General features: G+C 54.6%; 1 protein-coding gene across 1 annotated transcript; it reads left to right on the forward strand.

Moving 5' to 3' along the window:
* Positions 1–11228: 11228 nt before the first annotated feature.
* Positions 11229–13116, forward strand: LOC135190389 (electroneutral sodium bicarbonate exchanger 1-like). Its single transcript, XM_064171739.1, has 5 exons — positions 11229–11532; positions 11853–11993; positions 12147–12213; positions 12661–12835; positions 12979–13116. Exons 1-5 carry the CDS (start codon positions 11352–11354, stop codon positions 13114–13116), a joined length of 702 nt encoding a protein of 233 aa, XP_064027809.1. The 5' UTR covers positions 11229–11351.
* The last annotated feature ends 4355 nt before the right edge of the window (positions 13117–17471 follow it).

A 17471-nucleotide genomic window follows, 5' to 3' on the forward strand; every position in this document is an offset into this window, starting at 1 on the left:
TTCCTGCGCTGCCGTCCCCGCCCCTGGTCGCAGCAAGCTGCTCGCCCCCGGGGAGGAGCGAGGGGCGCCTGGGGGCAGCGCCGCCAGTGCTGCCGTGCCCGGGGGTGTGCTGCCGCCGCAGCGCTGCCTGCCGGCCGGACCCAGCCCTTCTGGGCAGGGCTTGTCTGCGGGCTGGGCTCGCTGCAGAGCAGGCAGAGGCTGCCCTGGCAGCTGGCGGGGTGCCCAGCTCCGGCAGCGCAAGCTCCTCTTTCTTCGCGGCTCCATCTTCGAGGGGACGTGAACGGAGAGCTGGGGAAGGTGCTGGGAGAGGTGAGAAGGGCCGAGCGTGGGTTGGAGGCACAGGGAGCAAAGGACAAGGGCTGGGCGAGGAGCAGGAGCAGAGGGCTGCACAGGCAGCAGGGCGAGGAGCAGGAGCAGAGGGCTGCACAGGCAGCAGGGCGAGGAGCAGGAGCAGAGGGCTGCACAGGCAGCAGGGCGAGGAGCAGGAGCAGAGGGCTGCACAGGCAGCAGGGCAGAGGGGCTGTGCTGTGCCCGTTGCCAGGCACCGGCAGGTGCAGCTGCCCAGGGCAGTTCCTTACCGGCTGGGCAGTGGGGGCTGGGCACAGCCCCTTAGGGGGCTGCGTCTTCACTAGGGACCCTTGGGGAACTTGCACCTCACTCTCAGGATGAATGGAACACCCCCGAGTGTCGGGTTTGTGCCCCAGCGTGCAGGTAGCGAGGCAGGGGCTATGGCGTAGCTCTTGTCAGGAACTTCCAGAAGCTTCCTCCACTCCAAGCTGGACCTGCCTCTGGCCGAGGCCAAGCCAATCAGCACCTCTGAGAGGACATCAGAAGCGGAGCCCTCCGTGGCTGAGGGGACTGCAGCCCACGGAAGGGAGGCTCAGAGGTGAGCTCTGTGTGTTCAGCAAGCAGCAGTCTTCCGATTCCTGTCGGCTGCGAGTAGATGGTGAAGAGTCACCCTAGAGAAGCAACACTGCAAGTCTTAAAGCTGACAAGGGGGTACTTTTCATCTCCCTCAGCGCCCTCTCTCCACCTCAGCATGTTAAAGATTGCCTTTGTTGCCTCCCTGGAGTCAGCCCAGGTGCCTGGCTGAATGCTCAGGGATGTAACTCAACAGACACAGCAACTTTGTTGCCTCCCGTGGCCTCAGCCTGCCTTCAGTGCCCAGGATGTGTATGAAGAGGTCTCACATCAGCTCCCCCGGAGAGAAAAGGCTTATGGAAGATGCCATAGAGCTGCCATAGAGCTGGCCTGAGTAGCCCCCGGCTGGGTATTTGGAGCATGAACAGCTACGAACAACTGCAGGAGCACTCCCTGTGCTAGTCTGAAGACAGCTAGAATATTTTGGTGAGAAGAATTAGATTACAGGCTGTGAAAGGGAAACAATGGTGATGTCTACTTCACTCATAGGCTTGCTGAGAGGTAGAAGAGCAAGAATCCAACTATAGATAAGGTAGTCACTCTCTGTCCGGGCTCTGGGCTGCATTCTTCTCTCTCTGACCTAACCTGATTAATCCACCTGCTTCCTAACCCCCTGGCTGGCCCTCCAGTTTTCCTCAGGCACAAGGCAACGTTTGGGGTAAGGTAGAGAGGGGTGGGAGAAGGTGGAAGGGCAGTTGGGAGCCCCTCCTGGGGACTCAGGTTTCTGGAGGGCTGTTGTGCTTCTGTATCAGTTTTACCTTGTCTATCTCTGTCTATAGCTGTCTATACTGTAAGTATCTGCTTGTATATTCTGCTGAGCTGCAAATAGAAGCTTCATTCAATTTCCAGAGCTGGCTGAGTCTACTCTGGGTGATTTCTAAAGTGTGTGGGGGGAACACCCAAACCATCACATCCTTTATTTTTTGGCACTCCAACATGGGGCAAATTAATTTTGAGTGATTGTTAATTAACTCTGGGAATCAGAATGAAGCTAATGAAGCTATTTCACTTAGTGGGGGCTATTGTGTGGCCTATTATCTGCTTTCCTATCTATAACTGGATTAAAACTCAAATTGGTTACCTTTTGCTTAATATAATCTTGACGAAGATCAAATCAAAGATTACAGCTCAGAGCTTGGGAGCTCACTCTGGTTCCCCAAATCTGTTGGTGTGCTGCAGCTGCTGGAGGCCAAACACCATTGCCAATGGCAGGTTCCTCCTTTTCCTACCTCAGCCCTGAAGGTCGTTGCACATCTGACAGCTTCAACCGCCAAGTGTCTCAAAGAGCATCTGAGCAAATGCTTCAAGAGCTCTTGAAGGAGAAGGAGAAGGAGAAGGAGGGGAAGGAAGAAACCACCCAGGACTCAACTAAGCAGCTGAGAAGAGCTGAAAGGAGCAATGCCAGGCTGCAGAAGAGGCTGGAGGAGCTGGAGAAAGCTCACTTGCAGGAGACCTCTTCACACCACCCCGAAAGAGAACCACAGGAGGTGCAGAGGCAGGCGACTGCCACTGTCTGTGCTGGAACCCAAACACCACTGCTGATGTGGGCTTCCTGCTCAGGCAAAGAGCAACAGGTAAGGGAGGGCTTTCGAGGTAAGGACTTGGCTGGAGGATGACACTCAGAGAGCTGTGGTCAAGAGCTTGATGTCTGTGTGGGCAGCACTGCTGAGTGGTGTCCCTGAGAGCCTAGAGAGGTGTGCCCAAGAGAGCCCCATGCAGGTCAACAAGCCCAAGCTTTAGGCCCTGCACCTGTCTTGGAGTGGGCCCAAAGCTGGCCAAGGGCTGAGGGAGGAAGAGATTGAGAGCAGAGAAGGCTGTGGGAGGCAGGGCCAGGGAAACTGTCCAGGAGGTGGCCAGGTGCTCTTGCAGCCCAGAACAAGGCCAGGGGCACCGTGGGCTGCATGAGAAGCAGTGAGGGCAGAGCAGGGGGAGAGAGGGGATTGTGCCAGTGGGAGAAGGACAGGGACCTGGCTGCTCCAGCAGGTGCAGAGGAGGAGCTCAGAGCTCATCAGGGGGCTGCAGCAGCTGCCCTGGGGGACAGGCTGAGAGAGTGCTTCATGTGCTGGGCTTCAGAGGGCTCCAGTAACAGCTGGCATGGATCTTCCCCCAGCCAACAGAGAGACAGCTGCAGGCAGAGCTCGACGATGCTTTGGGCAAGCTGCTGCTAGCAGAAGTGGCAGCGAAACTTCACCAAAGAGAGAAGGAGGAGCTGCAGGAAGATCACTGCCGCCTGCAAGCTGCACATGAGGAGCTGCAGCAGCTGGTGGCTGAGCTGCAGCAGCGCTTGTCGAGGGGTGGGCAGAGTCACTGCAGAGCAGCACTTTGTTTGGAGGAGAGTGAGCAGCAGTGGCTGGACATGGTGAGAGAGGAGAACCTCCAGCACGAGCACACACAGGTCAGTTCCACTGCATCTGCTCCTCTGCGCCTTGGCTTCCGACACGGCTGCGGTCGTGGCTCGCAGGGGCTGTGCCTTGGCTCTGGCTCTCGTGCTCAGTGCTGAGGCTTTGACTCTCCTGCTTTAGGCCAAGAGAGCTTTTGCTGTCAGAAGAGAGCTGAAGACCACAAAGCCTTCATGGAAGTACATTGGGCAGCAGCTTGAAGCTCTGGACAGAGCAAACAGGCTGCTGAGGGACAGCTCCTGGGAGCTGGCCTGGCTGAGGGCAGAAAAGAGAAGAGGTGAGGCTTGGCACCTGGAAATGGGCAGAATGCATCCACCTGCACAGTAAGTGCCAGCACTCTGGGTTTGTCCCCACACAGCCACTGTGGCCCTTTCCAGTGCAGCTTTTCTGTCCCCCTGCCCTTCCTTGGCTCTGCTCCGCAGGCTGGGGGCACCTTGCAGGCAGCAGAGCGTGCACAAGAGTGAGCCTTGGGCTGTGCCTTTCCCCAGGCCTGCTTTGCTTTCTCTGCCCTGCCCCTGAAGGAACAGAGCTGCTCAGGCCCCTTGGGAGGATGCTTAGTGAGTTTCTTTCTCCCAGGCTGCTGCAGCCACCTCCTCTCCCTGCAGCTGTGGTGGAACAGAGGAGCTGCCTGGCTGCTGCTCTTGGCCTCCCACTGAGGACAGACAGCCTGGGAATGCAGAGGGGACAGCACAGGAGCCTGTGGGCCAAAGCCACTCTCCTGGGCTGCTATCTCGGCAGGGCACCTTCAGTGGGAGGTTACAGCAGGAGCAGGGAAAGAGCTCTGGAGTCCTTCCCACCTCCTAGGAGAGGTTCTCCAAAGGCAGAGCTAACATCAAGCCTGACAGCAGACAGCAGAAGTCTCTGTTCCTCTTGTGGCCTTCCACCCTTTGTTGCTGCTTGTCCACAGACATCTCCCGGGCTAGAGCTGCCCTAGAGCTAACTCTGCCTCTTGCTTTCCTCTCCAGGCCCTGAGGAAGACCAATCCAGAGCTGCTGGGGATTTGCCATGGACATCTCCTGCTCTTCCCTCAGCTCTGCCTCAAGCCCCACACCCCCTGCCAGGGCAAGGCTGTGCCCAATGGTGATGCTCAGCAGAAGGATTATTGAAGTGGACCAAATCACACAAGCACAGAATGTTAGGGGTTGGGAGGTGCCTTGAAGGATCACCCAGCCCAACCCCCTGCAGAGCAGATCACACAGGATCACCTCCAGCCTCTTCCAGTCCTCTGTCACCTTCACAGTGTTTATGTGGAACTTGCTATGCCTCAACTTCCACCCTTTGCCCCCTGGGCACCACGGGCAGAGCCTGGCTCCATGCTCTTGGCACTCACCCTTCCCATACTTATCAGCATGTGTGAGGGCAGCCCTCAGGCTCCTCTGCTGCAGGCTAAAGCTCCCAGCCCCTCAGGCTCTCCTCCCAAGGGTGCTGTTCTGAGTGCTGGCATGGGGCACTGGCTATGTTTCCAGCCACCCAGTGGTTGCTGCTGCCGTTGGAAGCAGCCAGCTTGGTCCTGCTGGGTTCGTGGCAGCGATGGAATCGACCTGCCAGGCTCTGCCAGATTTACACTGCAGCCATTGCCCCCCACGGGGCAGAGGCTTTGCCCCCTTGGCCTGTCTGACTGCAGCACACATTTCACACTCTTGCATCAGCTCTGCAGCAGTCTCCACGGTTAACTCCACCCCTCCATCTCAAGCCCACCTCTGTCTTGCATCCTTTCCCTGATGGCCTGAGGCCAAGGAGAGAAAAGGAAGAGAGCAGCAGAATTGTCCTCCAAATCCTTCCTTTCTCTTCTCTCCTAGCAGAGAAAACACAGAGGAGGAGGCAGAGAAATGTCTTTCAACTCCTTCTCTTTTCTCTTCCAAGCAGAGAAGAATCAGAAAGCAAAGCAATAGGAGTGGAAAGATATTTTTTCTTTCCCTTCTTTTCTTTTCTTTTCTTTTCTTTTCTTTTCTTTTCTTTTCTTTTCTTTTCTTTTCTTTTCTTTTCTTTTCTTTTCTTTTCTTTTCTTTTCTCTACTCTTCACTTTTTTCTTTTATTTTCTTTTCCTTTCTTCTCTTTTCCTTTCTTTTCTTTTTGTCTCTTCTATTTTCTTCTATTTTATTTTGCTTCTCCTTTTCTTCTCTTTTCATCTTCTCTTGTCTTCTTTCTCTTCTTTACTGGTTTTCTTCTCTCTTTTCTCTCTTTTTTTTCCTTCTATTTTCTTTTTTTTTTGTTTTCTTGTCTTCTTATCTTTTCCTATTTACTTTTTCTATTCCACTTTCCTTTCCTTTTTCCTTTCCTTTTTCCTTTCCTTTTTCCTTTCCTTTCCTTTCCTTTTTCCTTTCCTTTCCTTTTTCCTTTCCTTTCCTTTCCTTTCCTTTCCTTTCCTTTCCTTTCCTTTCCTTTCCTTTCCTTTCCTTTCCTTTCCTTTCCTTTCCTTTCCTTTCCTTTCCTTTTTCCTTTCCTTTCCTTTTTCCTTTCCTTTCCTTTTTCCTTTCCTTTCCTTTTTCCTTTCCTTTCCTTTTTCCTTTCCTCTCCTCCCCTCCCCTCCCCTCCCCTCCCCTCCCCTCCCCTTCCCTTCCCTTCCCTTCCTTTCCCTTCCCTTCCCTTCCCTTCCCTTCCCTTCCCTTCCCTTCCCTTCCCTTCCCTTCCCTTCCCTTCCCTTCCCTTCCCTTCCCTTCCCTTCCCTTCCCTTCCCTTCCCTTCCCTTCCCTTCCCTTCCCTTCCCTTCCCTTCCCTTCCCCTCAACTGTTTCCCTCCAGCTGTTACTAGATAAACACACACATTCCTCTCAGGAGCAAGCAGCAGTGATGCAGCCATACAAAGATTTGCTCCTGTGTGTATTCAGGAGAGATCAGAACAATAAATCAAGTGGAAGTATTTCTGACTGTCCATGCTGTGGCTCCTGCTGCACTCCTTCTACACACAAGCAGCTGTGGACACAAGTGGTGTCCCCCAGGGATCACTGCTGGAGACAGTTCTCTTTGCTATCTTTATCAGTGGTCTGGCCAAGGTGCCCAGTGGACCTGCAGAACATCTGCAGCTGGCACCATGCTGGGTGGGAGCTTTCATCTGTTCCAAGGCTCTGCCAAGGGATCTGGACAGGCTGGATCCATGGGTCGAGGCCAATGGGATCAGGACCAGCAAGGGATCGTGGCCCTGTATCTCGCCCTGCTGAGGCTGCTCCTCGAGCAGTGGCTTCAGTTTTGGGGCCCTCACTCCAAGAAGGACACTGAGAGTCTGGAGCAGGTCCAGTGAAGGGCACCCAAGCTGGGGAAGACTCTGGAGAACAGGGCTGGGGAGGAGCAGCTGAGGGAGCTGAGGAAATCTGGCTTGGAGGAGACTGAGGGGAGCCCTCATTGCTCTCTGCAGCTCTCCACAGATCAAGTGGTGTGGGCTTTTTGTTGCCTCTGGCTTGGGCTTCCATCTGGTTTTTAGTATGTTTTTATATCATCTCTGCTAAGTTCTCTTAAGGCCCATTCTAAACCACCTTTGCCCCAACAGAATCTCTTCTCTCCCAGCGTGCAGACTGTTCTTAGTCTGTCTGCAGCAGCTCTGTGCAGAGAGGAGCACTGCTGTGTCATCCCTCTGTATCCTTCCTAAACCTAACTGCCCTTCTTGAGGCCCACTCAGTGCGGATACCTCTCTGCTCCTTCTCCCTGTTTTCAGCAGCAGTTGAGCATCTCCCCATAGACTCCTGCAGCCAAACCCTCCACAAGGCGTCAGCTGCCTGTCAGCCTGCACTCCTCCTTACACAGCCGGGGACAGCATTTTTCACAGCAATCTGCCAGTGCTCAGTTAGAGTCAATGCCAGATCCACCCAGACTCCTCAAGCTCCCTCGCAAGTTGCTCCCTGCTTTCTCGAGCTCTGATTTGATAAGCAGGTGTCTCTAGGTGTGGTTAAATTGCATTTAACCCCGGGGGTAATTAATGGAGCACAGGAGGAAAAGTTGGTTCAGACAAGGGCCACTGTCGCGGAGGGGAGTTTAGTTTGGGTTTTGGGGGAATGAAATGTGAGGCCGAATTGGAAAGAATTTAAGAGATTTATTATCAACACTAAAATCCTCTTCCCCAAACTTATTTGTAAGTATCCCACATAAGTTCTTGGTGCGCGGTTGCGAATTAACATACAGAATGACTAAAATGAAGAGTCTGTGATCTGGGGGAGTTCACTGGAAGCTTGAGAGATTATTCAGTCTTTAGATTAAGTTTGTCAGTTACTCACAGTCCGGATTCAGTTCTGAGAAGTCTCAGAGTGCTGTGAACTGAGGCGTGCTGTTTGAGCTTCCGCGGGTCCGAGCCAAACTGGGCGTTGGCTTCCAAAGGCTGGCGGGGATCGTAGCGCTGCTAAGCTCCGTGCCGTCCCGAGCCGGCTGTAGCCTTATTGCTGCGAGTGCCGAGCGAGTGCCGAGCTGTGCCGCTGCGTGTGAGCAAGGGTACCAGTCGAAAGGAGAGCAGTGGAAAAGGAACGCTCAACTAAGGCAAATGCAGCATTTTTATACTGTTCAGAAGAGGTGTATCTGACCAGACTGATGCTAATACAAGTGTACAATACTGATTGGTTTAAAGTTATAATTAATTCATACATTGGCTAATTTTCACCAAAACAACCTGTGGAACCACCCAGGGGTCAGCCCCCAGCAGGTGCTCATCGGGTGGTCACAATGCATGAGAACCAAGGCCTTTTTTCCAAAACAATAGCCTATGTTTACATTTTTTGCCCCTCTGGGGGAGAAATCTTCCCAGAGGCTGTACGGTGGCTGGGACAGCAGCTGCCGTCATGCAAGCAGATGAAAGCAATATTTCGACTTCTCGATGGAAGGCCTTTTTGAGCCACAAGTCTTTGTATAAATGAGGGTTTTGCAAGAAAGCTCTGCTACCCTCCACCACAGCCACAAAGGCCTTTCGGTTTTCTTTTGCTCTTTCCCCCTTCCTTTCTCAGGGGCCCCATGGCCCTGTGGTTCTTACCAGGCAACCAAAGAGGGCAGGGGTGCCAAGGTCCCAGAGGTTGCTTGGCTGGGCACAGCAGGGCAGGGAGCAATTCTGAGTGCTCAGCAGCCCAGGTGTAACCTCAAGGCCAGCTGGGGCCCAGAGCTGGCAGCAGAGCCCCACTCTTCCCAGCGCGTCCCAGGGCTGTGGCACATCCAGTGCCCACCAGGACAAAGCCCAAGGGGCAGCTGAGCCACTCGAGAAGCTCCAGCTCTGCTGGCTGCGGGGCTGCTCATCGGCCCAGTGCTCTCATTGCTGCCTTTGCTGCTCGGTTCCTCCCAGCTGTGCTGTGCAGACAGAAGTCATTTCAAGAGGTGCTGGGGGTTGGTTGGTTGCAGCTGCTTCTGGAGGTCTTTCTGTAACTATGTTTGCTGGTCCCTTTCTGTGAAGATGTTTCTCTCTTTCTCTCAACAGGTTTGCCTCTTGAAGTCATAGGTTCGTAGAAGGGTTTGGGTTGGGAGGGACCTTAAAGATCATCCAGTTTCAAGCTCCCTGCCATGGGCAGCTTGCTCAAGGCCTCATCCAGCCTGGCCCTGGACGCTACCAGGGATGGGGCATCCACAGCCTCCCAGGGCAAGTGGTTGCAATGTCTCACTACCCTCACTGGAAAGAATTTCTTCCTACTGTCCAGTGGGAATCTGCCCTCCTCAGGCTTCAGTCCATTCCCCCTTGCCCTATCTCTGCAAGCCCTCAGCAAAACCCTTGCTGGCTTTCCTGGCCCCCTTCAGGTCCTGGAAGGCTGCTGGAAGCTCTCCCCAGAGCCTCCTTCTCTGCAGGCAGAACAGCAGCGTGTTGCTGTCTCGCAGGGAATCCTTTTGTTTCTCTTCCTCCACACAGAACTGTTTCGAGCTTTGTTTTCCCAACACAGGCTCCCTCTCATCCCGGCGTCGGCTTTGGGCGCGGCTGGGCTCTGCTAGCCCTGCTCTACAAAGCTCACCCTTCAGCCTGCTCTGTCGGGCAGCTTCGCCCGCCGGGCACCGCAGGCTGTGGGCGACGAGGGGCAGGCGGCTGGGGCCGAGGGCCGGGGCCGGTCGCGCCGCAGGCTTCCCGCAGGCAGCACCCAGGGGGCTAAGATGCCTGCGGGCTAAGCCCCCTGCCTGGGCGCTCCTCGGCCCAAGGCTCGGGCCAGGCTGGGCTCCATGCTCACCGCAGCCCTGCTCTTCTCCCGTGCCTGCCGCACAGCCCCCGGGCACGCACCGGCAGCGGCAGCACCCGCGGCAGCGGCACCCGGGCCGGGGGCGCTCAGGGCGTCCTGCCCTTCACACTTGGCTTTCCCGAGCTGATTTCGCCCCCCTCTGCGGAACGCAGGAGCCTCCCAGGCACACGCAGCCTGTGCTTGTGTCGTGCTGCGGGGGCTGCGTCCCCTTTGCCACCCTGCATGTGGCTGCCCGCTCCGTGCCCCGAGCAGAGCGGCCGAAGCCACCCCGAGCCCGCAGGGCAGCCTCTGCCTGCTCTGCAGCGAGCCCAGCCCGCAGACAAGCCCTGCCCAGAAGGGCTGGGTCCGGCCGGCAGGCAGCGCTGCGGCGGCAGCACACCCCCGGGCACGGCAGCACTGGCGGCGCTGCCCCCAGGCGCCCCTCGCTCCTCCCCGGGGGCGAGCAGCTTGCTGCGACCAGGGGCGGAGACGGCAGCGCAGGAAGCCGGGGCCGGGCCCGCCGAGCTCAGCGCTGGGGACCTGCCGGACACAGGAGGGAGGCAGTGGCAGGGCAGCTCCGGATGCTACAGGGGCAGCAGCCCTGCAGCCACTGCAGAACCACAGCAGCATGGACACGCTGAGGCTCAGCACCAGCAAGCTCCACGGACTGCAAAGTGCAGCTCCCTTTGCTGCTCTAGAGCTGCTCAGGGCCAGAAATGCACCCCGGATCACTGGCAGCATCTGCATGGCTTTACTGGGAGTGCTCCAGGTGCCACAGGCTGCTTCTGCCCACGTCTGCCGTGGCACATCCCCCAGTCACGTTGGCACTGCTCTCCTCCAAAGCCTTGGAGCCTGTGTCCAGGTGCAGAGAACAGAGGAGGACAATATCTCTGTCCAGAGGAGCAAGACCTGTTCTTAGAGATGTCCCTGGGGTGAAACTGTTAAATATGAGCCACCAAAACTTAGAGCTAAGTTGAAGGAGTTTTATTTTGGCAAGCAAGGAGCAGCGCTGGGCGCAGGGCAGTTTATCTCCGCAGCTGCACACTGTACACACGTGGCTGCAAGGCTTTTATCTCCCGCTCAGATACACATTCATAGAGCAGTGTAATCCATATTCTATCATTTCCAGAAACGGGTGCAGGTCTTCCTGGAGCTGTTGCACATGCCTGCTAATCCTCCTGGGGGTCTCTCTGGTGGTCGTGAGGCTGAAGTAACGAGTCTTCCTCAGGTGTCCTTATGACTCGCTCTTTGCGTCTTCACGTTCGTGCGCTTTTTAGTTTCTTCTCTGCCATGCTCATGGCGCTTCTCTGTTATTGTTCATCCCTGGCTTTGCTTCAGTGAGCTCTGACACACCCCTGTTTTGTTCACGTCCCCCATTGACAGGCTGCGATCTCTTCACGGCGTTTTCTGTTATCGCTTGTAGGTTCCAACGTCTCCAGCTTAGCTCCGACACAGCCATGCTCCCCTGTTTTGCTCACATCCCATGTTGACAGGGGCTATCTTTCCACAGTACTCTGTGTTACCACTCGTAGCATTCAACGTCTCCTGCTTAGTTAGCTCCAACACTCCCTGCTCTGCCATTCTCACATTGTCATATTTTCATTTTCTCATATTTTTAGATTCTGCTCTTCCCTGTCTCATATTGACGCAGGTACCATTTTTCACAAAACTAAGGTGCAAGCCAGACCAGATAGCACCACAAAAGTACTTATTAAAAGATAAGTTGAAGAAACCAGAGGAAGAGAGAGAGAAGGGGAGAGAGAGGGAGAGGGAGAGGGAGGGCCAGCAGCACTCGCCAGCTCTTCTTTCTGCCTCTGGCATGCAAAGCTGTCCCAGCTGCTGATGCCAGGAGCCTTCTTCTCTTGCTCCCCCACAGCTCTATCAAAGGGGTGGCAAAGCTGGGGGTACTTTTCCCACGACTGGGGCTGATGATGTTGCATGTCCGCAGGTGGTTGAAGTTTGAGGAGGACGTGGAAGACGGCGGCGAGCGCTGGAGCAAGCCCTACGTGGGCACACTGCCCCTGCCCAGCCTCTTGGAGCTGAAGAGCTTCATCACCAGTGGGACGGTGCTGCTGGACATCAGTGCCAGCAGCATGGAGGAGATTGCAGGTACCGTGGGCTCTGTGTCCCTCTGGCAACGGCCACAGTCCTCTCGCCGTGGTGCCCTCCACTCCCCGCTCAAAGCCTGCCCCAGTGGCAGGGCCCTTCTCACAAGTGCTGCTGTGTGCAAGGTGTGGCTCAGCTGCAGAGCAGACGTCCAACCCTCGCACCAGGTTTGCCCTCGAGGGCGGCATCCTTCTGGAAGCCATTTGTGGGGTTAGAGAAGCGACTGCAGAAGGTGTTGGGGCTTGGCAGGTCGCAATTAGAAACAGGCTTGGGGGCTGGGAGGTTGGTGCTCTGAGTCCCCTCCTTCCCTTTGCCACCCCCAGATGCCATCCTGCAGCAGCAAGGACAGCTCACAGGGCCTGAGGAACAGGCACGGGCAAGAGTCCGAGAAGTTCTTCTGATGCAGCATCAGCATCAGAAGAAGAAGGAGAGGAGCTGCTGGCTGCCCAAGGCTGTGGCACCAGGTGAGGTGTTGTGCAGGCCTTTGACAGCAGCTGGGGATGCCGCTCAGGGGGACAGACTCTCAGGGTCCCACCTGACAGTCACACAGCCAGAGCAGGAGCAAAGCAAGCCTGTGGTCACAAGTGGGCTTCTTTACCTTGCTTCCACGGTCACAGGAGCACAGGAAGACGCCAGGAGCTGTCGATGGCAGCGCTTTGCCAAGCCAGCCGGGGAGACACACTGGTCCTGAGCTGGAGTGGACGGGCAGGTGAGAGCTTTGCCAGGGCGGGGTTTGTTCTGGTGGCCTTTGCAACGTCAGCATGCACCTTCCCTGCTAGCAGGTGTCTGGGCTTAGCTGCTTCACTGGAGGGCTGCACGACCCCACCTATGTCCCCGGGGCTGGGCGGGTGGCAGACGTGGGCAGCTGGGCTCAGGCACAGCATCATCGCACCTGGGTCTCCTTGAGTCGGGGTGGCAGCAGAGGTGTCAAGGCCTGCGGGTAGAGGTCTGCTGCTTCTCAAGGCAAGAGACTGCTTGGGTGAGAGGGGAGGGGCTCTCAGGTCAGGCCTCCCCTTGTTGGAGGAGCTTTTCTGTGTGCCTCCCATTGCAGCGGGTACGAAATGAGCTGGAGCAGACTTGCGGCAGGGAGCCGCCTGCAGGAGCAGTGGCAGGAGTTGTTCTTTCCTCTAGGCTCTGTGGAGGGCTCATCCGGGACGTGAAGTGCAGAGCCCTGTGGTACTGGAGCGACTTTCGCGATGCTCTCAGCCTGCAGTGTCTGGCGTCCTTCCTCTTCCTCTACTGTGCCTGCATGTCCCCGGTCATCACCTTTGGGGGACTGCTGGGGGAGGCGACCGAAGGCCACATCGTGAGCACCTCTCTGGGCTGGCTGGCATGGCGAGGGGCCCAAACTCGGGCACCAGGCCCTGCTGCAGTCACTTTGCTTTGCTGTTGGGTGTTTTGCTCCCCTGATGATTTCTCTCCTCACTGCTGCCTCTCTTCCCCGGGCAGGGTGCCATGGAGTCCCTGCTGGGTGCCTGCCTGTCCGGTGTGCTCTACTGCCTCTTTGCGGGCCAGCCTCTCACCATCCTCGGCAGCACCGGGCCCGTCCTTGTCTTTGAGAAGATCATCTACCAGTTCTGCAAGTAAGGCTGCCTGCCAGAGCCAGCTGCTGTGAGAGCCTGCCCAAGAAGACAACCATGAAGAGGAGATCTTTTGCCTTTGCTGTTCTTAGTGGCAGTGGTTAGATTGCCATTGCCTTCTGTGTCAGAGACGTCTCAGGCTGCTGCTTTAGCACGGGATGCTGCATGGCCTCTGAAGGATGGAGGGGGGTGGTGGGAGGTCAGTTCAGGGTTTCAGGGTCAAAGCCAAGCAGCAGCAGCAGCAGCAGCAGCAGTGAATGAACCACGAGCGTGTGAATGTCCAGGGAAGATGAGACAGATTGCTCTGGTTTGGGAATGAGGGAGGCTTTGCTTTCCTCTGAGCACAGCCGCGGGCACCTCTTAGCCTGATCTGTGCTGGAAGGGGAAATCTCTTTTGCCAGGCAGCCTCTCATCAACCTCTCATGATCGGCCTGAGTAGCCAGCATTACATTGTTCTGAGACAGCATGGCATCCTGACTCTGCACCTGAGATCCTGCCTATGTATCCCTGGAGAGAGTGCCCAGACGAAGACAGCAGCACAAGGTCTGAGACAGTCATTGTAATGGTTTGGGTGTTCCCCGCCCCCCACACTTTAGAAATCACCCAGACTAGACTCAGCCAGCTCTGGAAATATGAATGAAGCTTTTAGTTACAGCTGGCACAATATACAAGAAGTTAGTTACAGTACATACAGTTATAGACAGAGATGTACAAGGTAAAACGTAATACAGAAACACAACTCCCCTCCCAGAAACCTGAGTCCCCAGGAGGGGCTCTCAACCACCCCTTCACCTTCCCCCTACCCCTCTCAACCTTACCCCAGTCCCAGAGAAGAATAGAGGTTCGGCCAGAGGTTAAGAAGCAAAGTGTGTTAGCCCAAAATGGAGTGTGAGGTTAGGGAGATGCAGTTTGGCCAGTAGCCCCAGCGAGAGTGAAGGCAAGTGTGAGAGTGGTTATCTAATGTTTTTGTTTCTTGTTCCTATGCATCTCAGCAAGGCTGTGAGGGAAGTAGACAGCACCATTGTTTTCCTTTCACAGCCTGTAATATAGTTCTTCTCAGCAAAACATTCTAGTCTGCTTCAAACTAGCACAGTCATTTCCCCTGAGCTGGGAAGAATCTCCTTTCCCCTCAAGCCAGGAGGATTCCAGCCTCAAAGTCTGCAGGCAGACTCCCCTGAAGTTTGGACACTAGTAATAGGCTGTGACGTAGCCCTGGAGGGTGATTATTGCTTAATAAGAATTGTAAGGGAATGCTTTAATGCCTCTGTAATATCTGTTGCTTCTGCCATAGAGCAGAAAGAGCTTTCAGCCCACTCTGCTGGGCGAATACTATATAGACCCCAAGCGGCATTAAGCTGCGGGGAAAAATCCTCTCTCTGTTTATAGTTTGAATGTTTGCTGGTTATTAATCAGTTATAGTGTGGTATTAATCCTAGAATGTTTCCATGACTGTGTAGAATCCTTTTAATATTAAATACAGTGGTTGGGGGTGGCAGAGTTCAGAATAGTGAGTTTAATAAATATCTATTTTTATAGAATAGAATCTTGCACCAATTAATTTCTCCTCTCCGCCACAATCGGTGTAGGCGGCAGAATACCCCTCCATGACAGACACATATTTCAAGAGAAGTAAAAAGGGCAGTGAGAGGCACCCAAAGAAATGAAAAGAGGGCAAGACCAGAGTGGGAACCAGTGCTGCATCTGAAGGTCTGCTGAGGGCTGCAACCCCTCTGGGCTGTGACCGCCGAGTAACATGGCCCTGACCGGACCTCTTCTGTGCATATCTGGGTTAAGGCTCCTGGCACTGGGACAAACCCAGAACTGCAGTGACTGCATTGCTGCAACTCGAGGGGCAAAACTGTGTCTCAGACACTGGTGTACCATACAATTTATGAGTGCAAAGGACAAAAGTTAGATCCCTGTTTTCAAAACCAAACAGAATATGCGAGGTGTGATGAGAAGTGAACAATCACTTGTTATGATCCAAAGGAAGTTCCCTATCTATGGTGGGTAGAAATAAGGGCAAATGAAGAGAAAGGGAAATTGTTAGGAAGAAGCCAAATGGCCACGGACTGCAGCTCCTGAGAGGAATGTGTATGTTTATCTAGCAACAGCTGGAGGGGAACAGCTGAGGGAAAGGAAGGGAAAGGAAAGGAAAACAGAATGAAAGAGAAAAGAGAAGAAAAGAGATGAAAAGGGAAGAAAAAGAGAAGAAGAAAAGAAAAAAGTAAAGAAGAGAAAAGGAAAGGGAATAGAAAAGAAAAAAAAAAGAGAAGAAGAGAAGAAAAGAAACACTGGAAAAGATAAGAAGAGAAAAGAAAAGACAAGAAAGGAAAAGAGAAGAAAAAGAAAAGAGAAGAATAGAAGATGGAAAAAAATAGAAAAGAGAAGAGAACCAGAAAATAAGAGAAAAAAGAAAAGCAAAGACAAGAAACCAAAGAATAGAGAAGAAAAGGAGAAGAAAAACAGAAGAGAAGAAAAGAGACAAAAAGAAAAAAAGAAAAGAAAAGAAAAGAAAAGAGAGAAAAGGAAAAATAAAGAAGTGAAGGGAGAGAAAAAAATATCTTTCCACTCCTATTGCTTTGCTTTCTGTTTCTTCTCTGCTTGGAAGAGAAAAGAGAAGGAGTTGAAAGACATTTCTCTGCCTCCTCCTCTGTGTTTTCTCTGCTAGGAGAGAAGAGAAAGGAAGGATTTGGAGGACAATTCTGCTGCTCTCTTCCTTTTCTCTCCTTGGCCTCAGGCCATCAGGGAAAGGATGCAAGACAGAGGTGGGCTTGAGATGGAGGGGTGGAGTTAACCGTGGAGACTGCTGCAGAGCTGATGCAAGAGTGTGAAATGTGTGCTGCAGTCAGACAGGCCAAGGGGGCAAAGCCTCTGCCCCGTGGGGGGCAATGGCTGCAGTGTAAATCTGGCAGAGCCTGGCAGGTCGATTCCATCGCTGCCACGAACCCAGCAGGACCAAGCTGGCTGCTTCCAACGGCAGCAGCAACCACTGGGTGGCTGGAAACATAGCCAGTGCCCCATGCCAGCACTCAGAACAGCACCCTTGGGAGGAGAGCCTGAGGGGCTGGGAGCTTTAGCCTGCAGCAGAGGAGCCTGAGGGCTGCCCTCACACATGCTGATAAGTATGGGAAGGGTGAGTGCCAAGAGCATGGAGCCAGGCTCTGCCCGTGGTGCCCAGGGGGCAAAGGGTGGAAGTTGAGGCATAGCAAGTTCCACATAAACACTGTGAAGGTGACAGAGGACTGGAAGAGGCTGGAGGTGATCCTGTGTGATCTGCTCTGCAGGGGGTTGGGCTGGGTGATCCTTCGAGGCACCTCCCAACCCCTAACATTCTGTGCTTGTGTGATTTGGTCCACTTCAATAATCCTTCTGCTGAGCATCACCATTGGGCACAGCCTTGCCCTGGCAGGGGGTGTGGAGCTTGAGGCAGAGCTGAGGGAAGAGCAGGAGATGTCCATGGCAAATCCCCAGCAGCTCTGGATTGGTCTTCCTCAGGGCCTGGAGAGGAAAGCAAGAGGCAGAGTTAGCTCTAGGGCAGCTCTAGCCTGGGAGATGTCTGTGGACAAGCAGCAACAAAGGGTGGAAGGCCACAAGAGGAACAGAGACTTCTGCTGTCTGCTGTCAGGCTTGATGTTAGCTCTGCCTTTGGAGAACCTCTCCTAGGAGGTGAGAAGGACTCCAGAGCTCTTTCCCTGCTCCTGCTGTAACCTCCCACTGAAGGTGCCCTGCTGACATGGCAGCCCAGGAGAGTGGCTTTGGCCCACAGGCTCCTGTGCTGTCCCCTCTGCATTCCCAGGCTGTCTGTCCTCAGTGGGAGGCCAAGAGCAGCAGCCAGGCAGCTCCTCTGTTCCACCACAGCTGCAGGGAGAGGAGGTGGCTGCAGCAGCCTGGGAGAAAGAAACTCACTAAGCACCCTCCCAAGGGGCCTGGGCAGCTCTGTTCCTTCAGGGGCAGGGCAGAGAAAGCAAAGCAGGCCTGGGGGAAGGCACAGCCCAAGGCTCACTCTTGTGCACGCTCTGCTGCCTGCAAGGTGCCCCCAGCCTGCGGAGCAGAGCCAAGGAAGGGCAGGGGGACAGAAAAGCTGCACTGGAAAGGGCCACAGTGGCTGTGTGGGGACAAACCCAGAGTGCTGGCACTTACTGTGCAGGTGGATGCATTCTGCCCATTTCCAGGTGCCAAGCCTCACCTCTTCTCTTTTCTGCCCTCAGCCAGGCCAGCTCCCGGGAGCTGTCCCTCAGCAGCCTGTTTGCTCTCTCCAGAGCTTCAAGCCGCTGCCCAATGTACTTCCATGAAGGCTTTGTGGTCTTCAGCTCTCTTCTGACAGCAAAAGCTCTCTTGGCCTAAAGCAGGAGAGTCAAA

Source organism: Pogoniulus pusillus, chromosome 36 (genome assembly GCF_015220805.1).
Source record: "Pogoniulus pusillus isolate bPogPus1 chromosome 36, bPogPus1.pri, whole genome shotgun sequence".
Lineage (NCBI taxonomy): Eukaryota > Metazoa > Chordata > Aves > Piciformes > Lybiidae > Pogoniulus > Pogoniulus pusillus.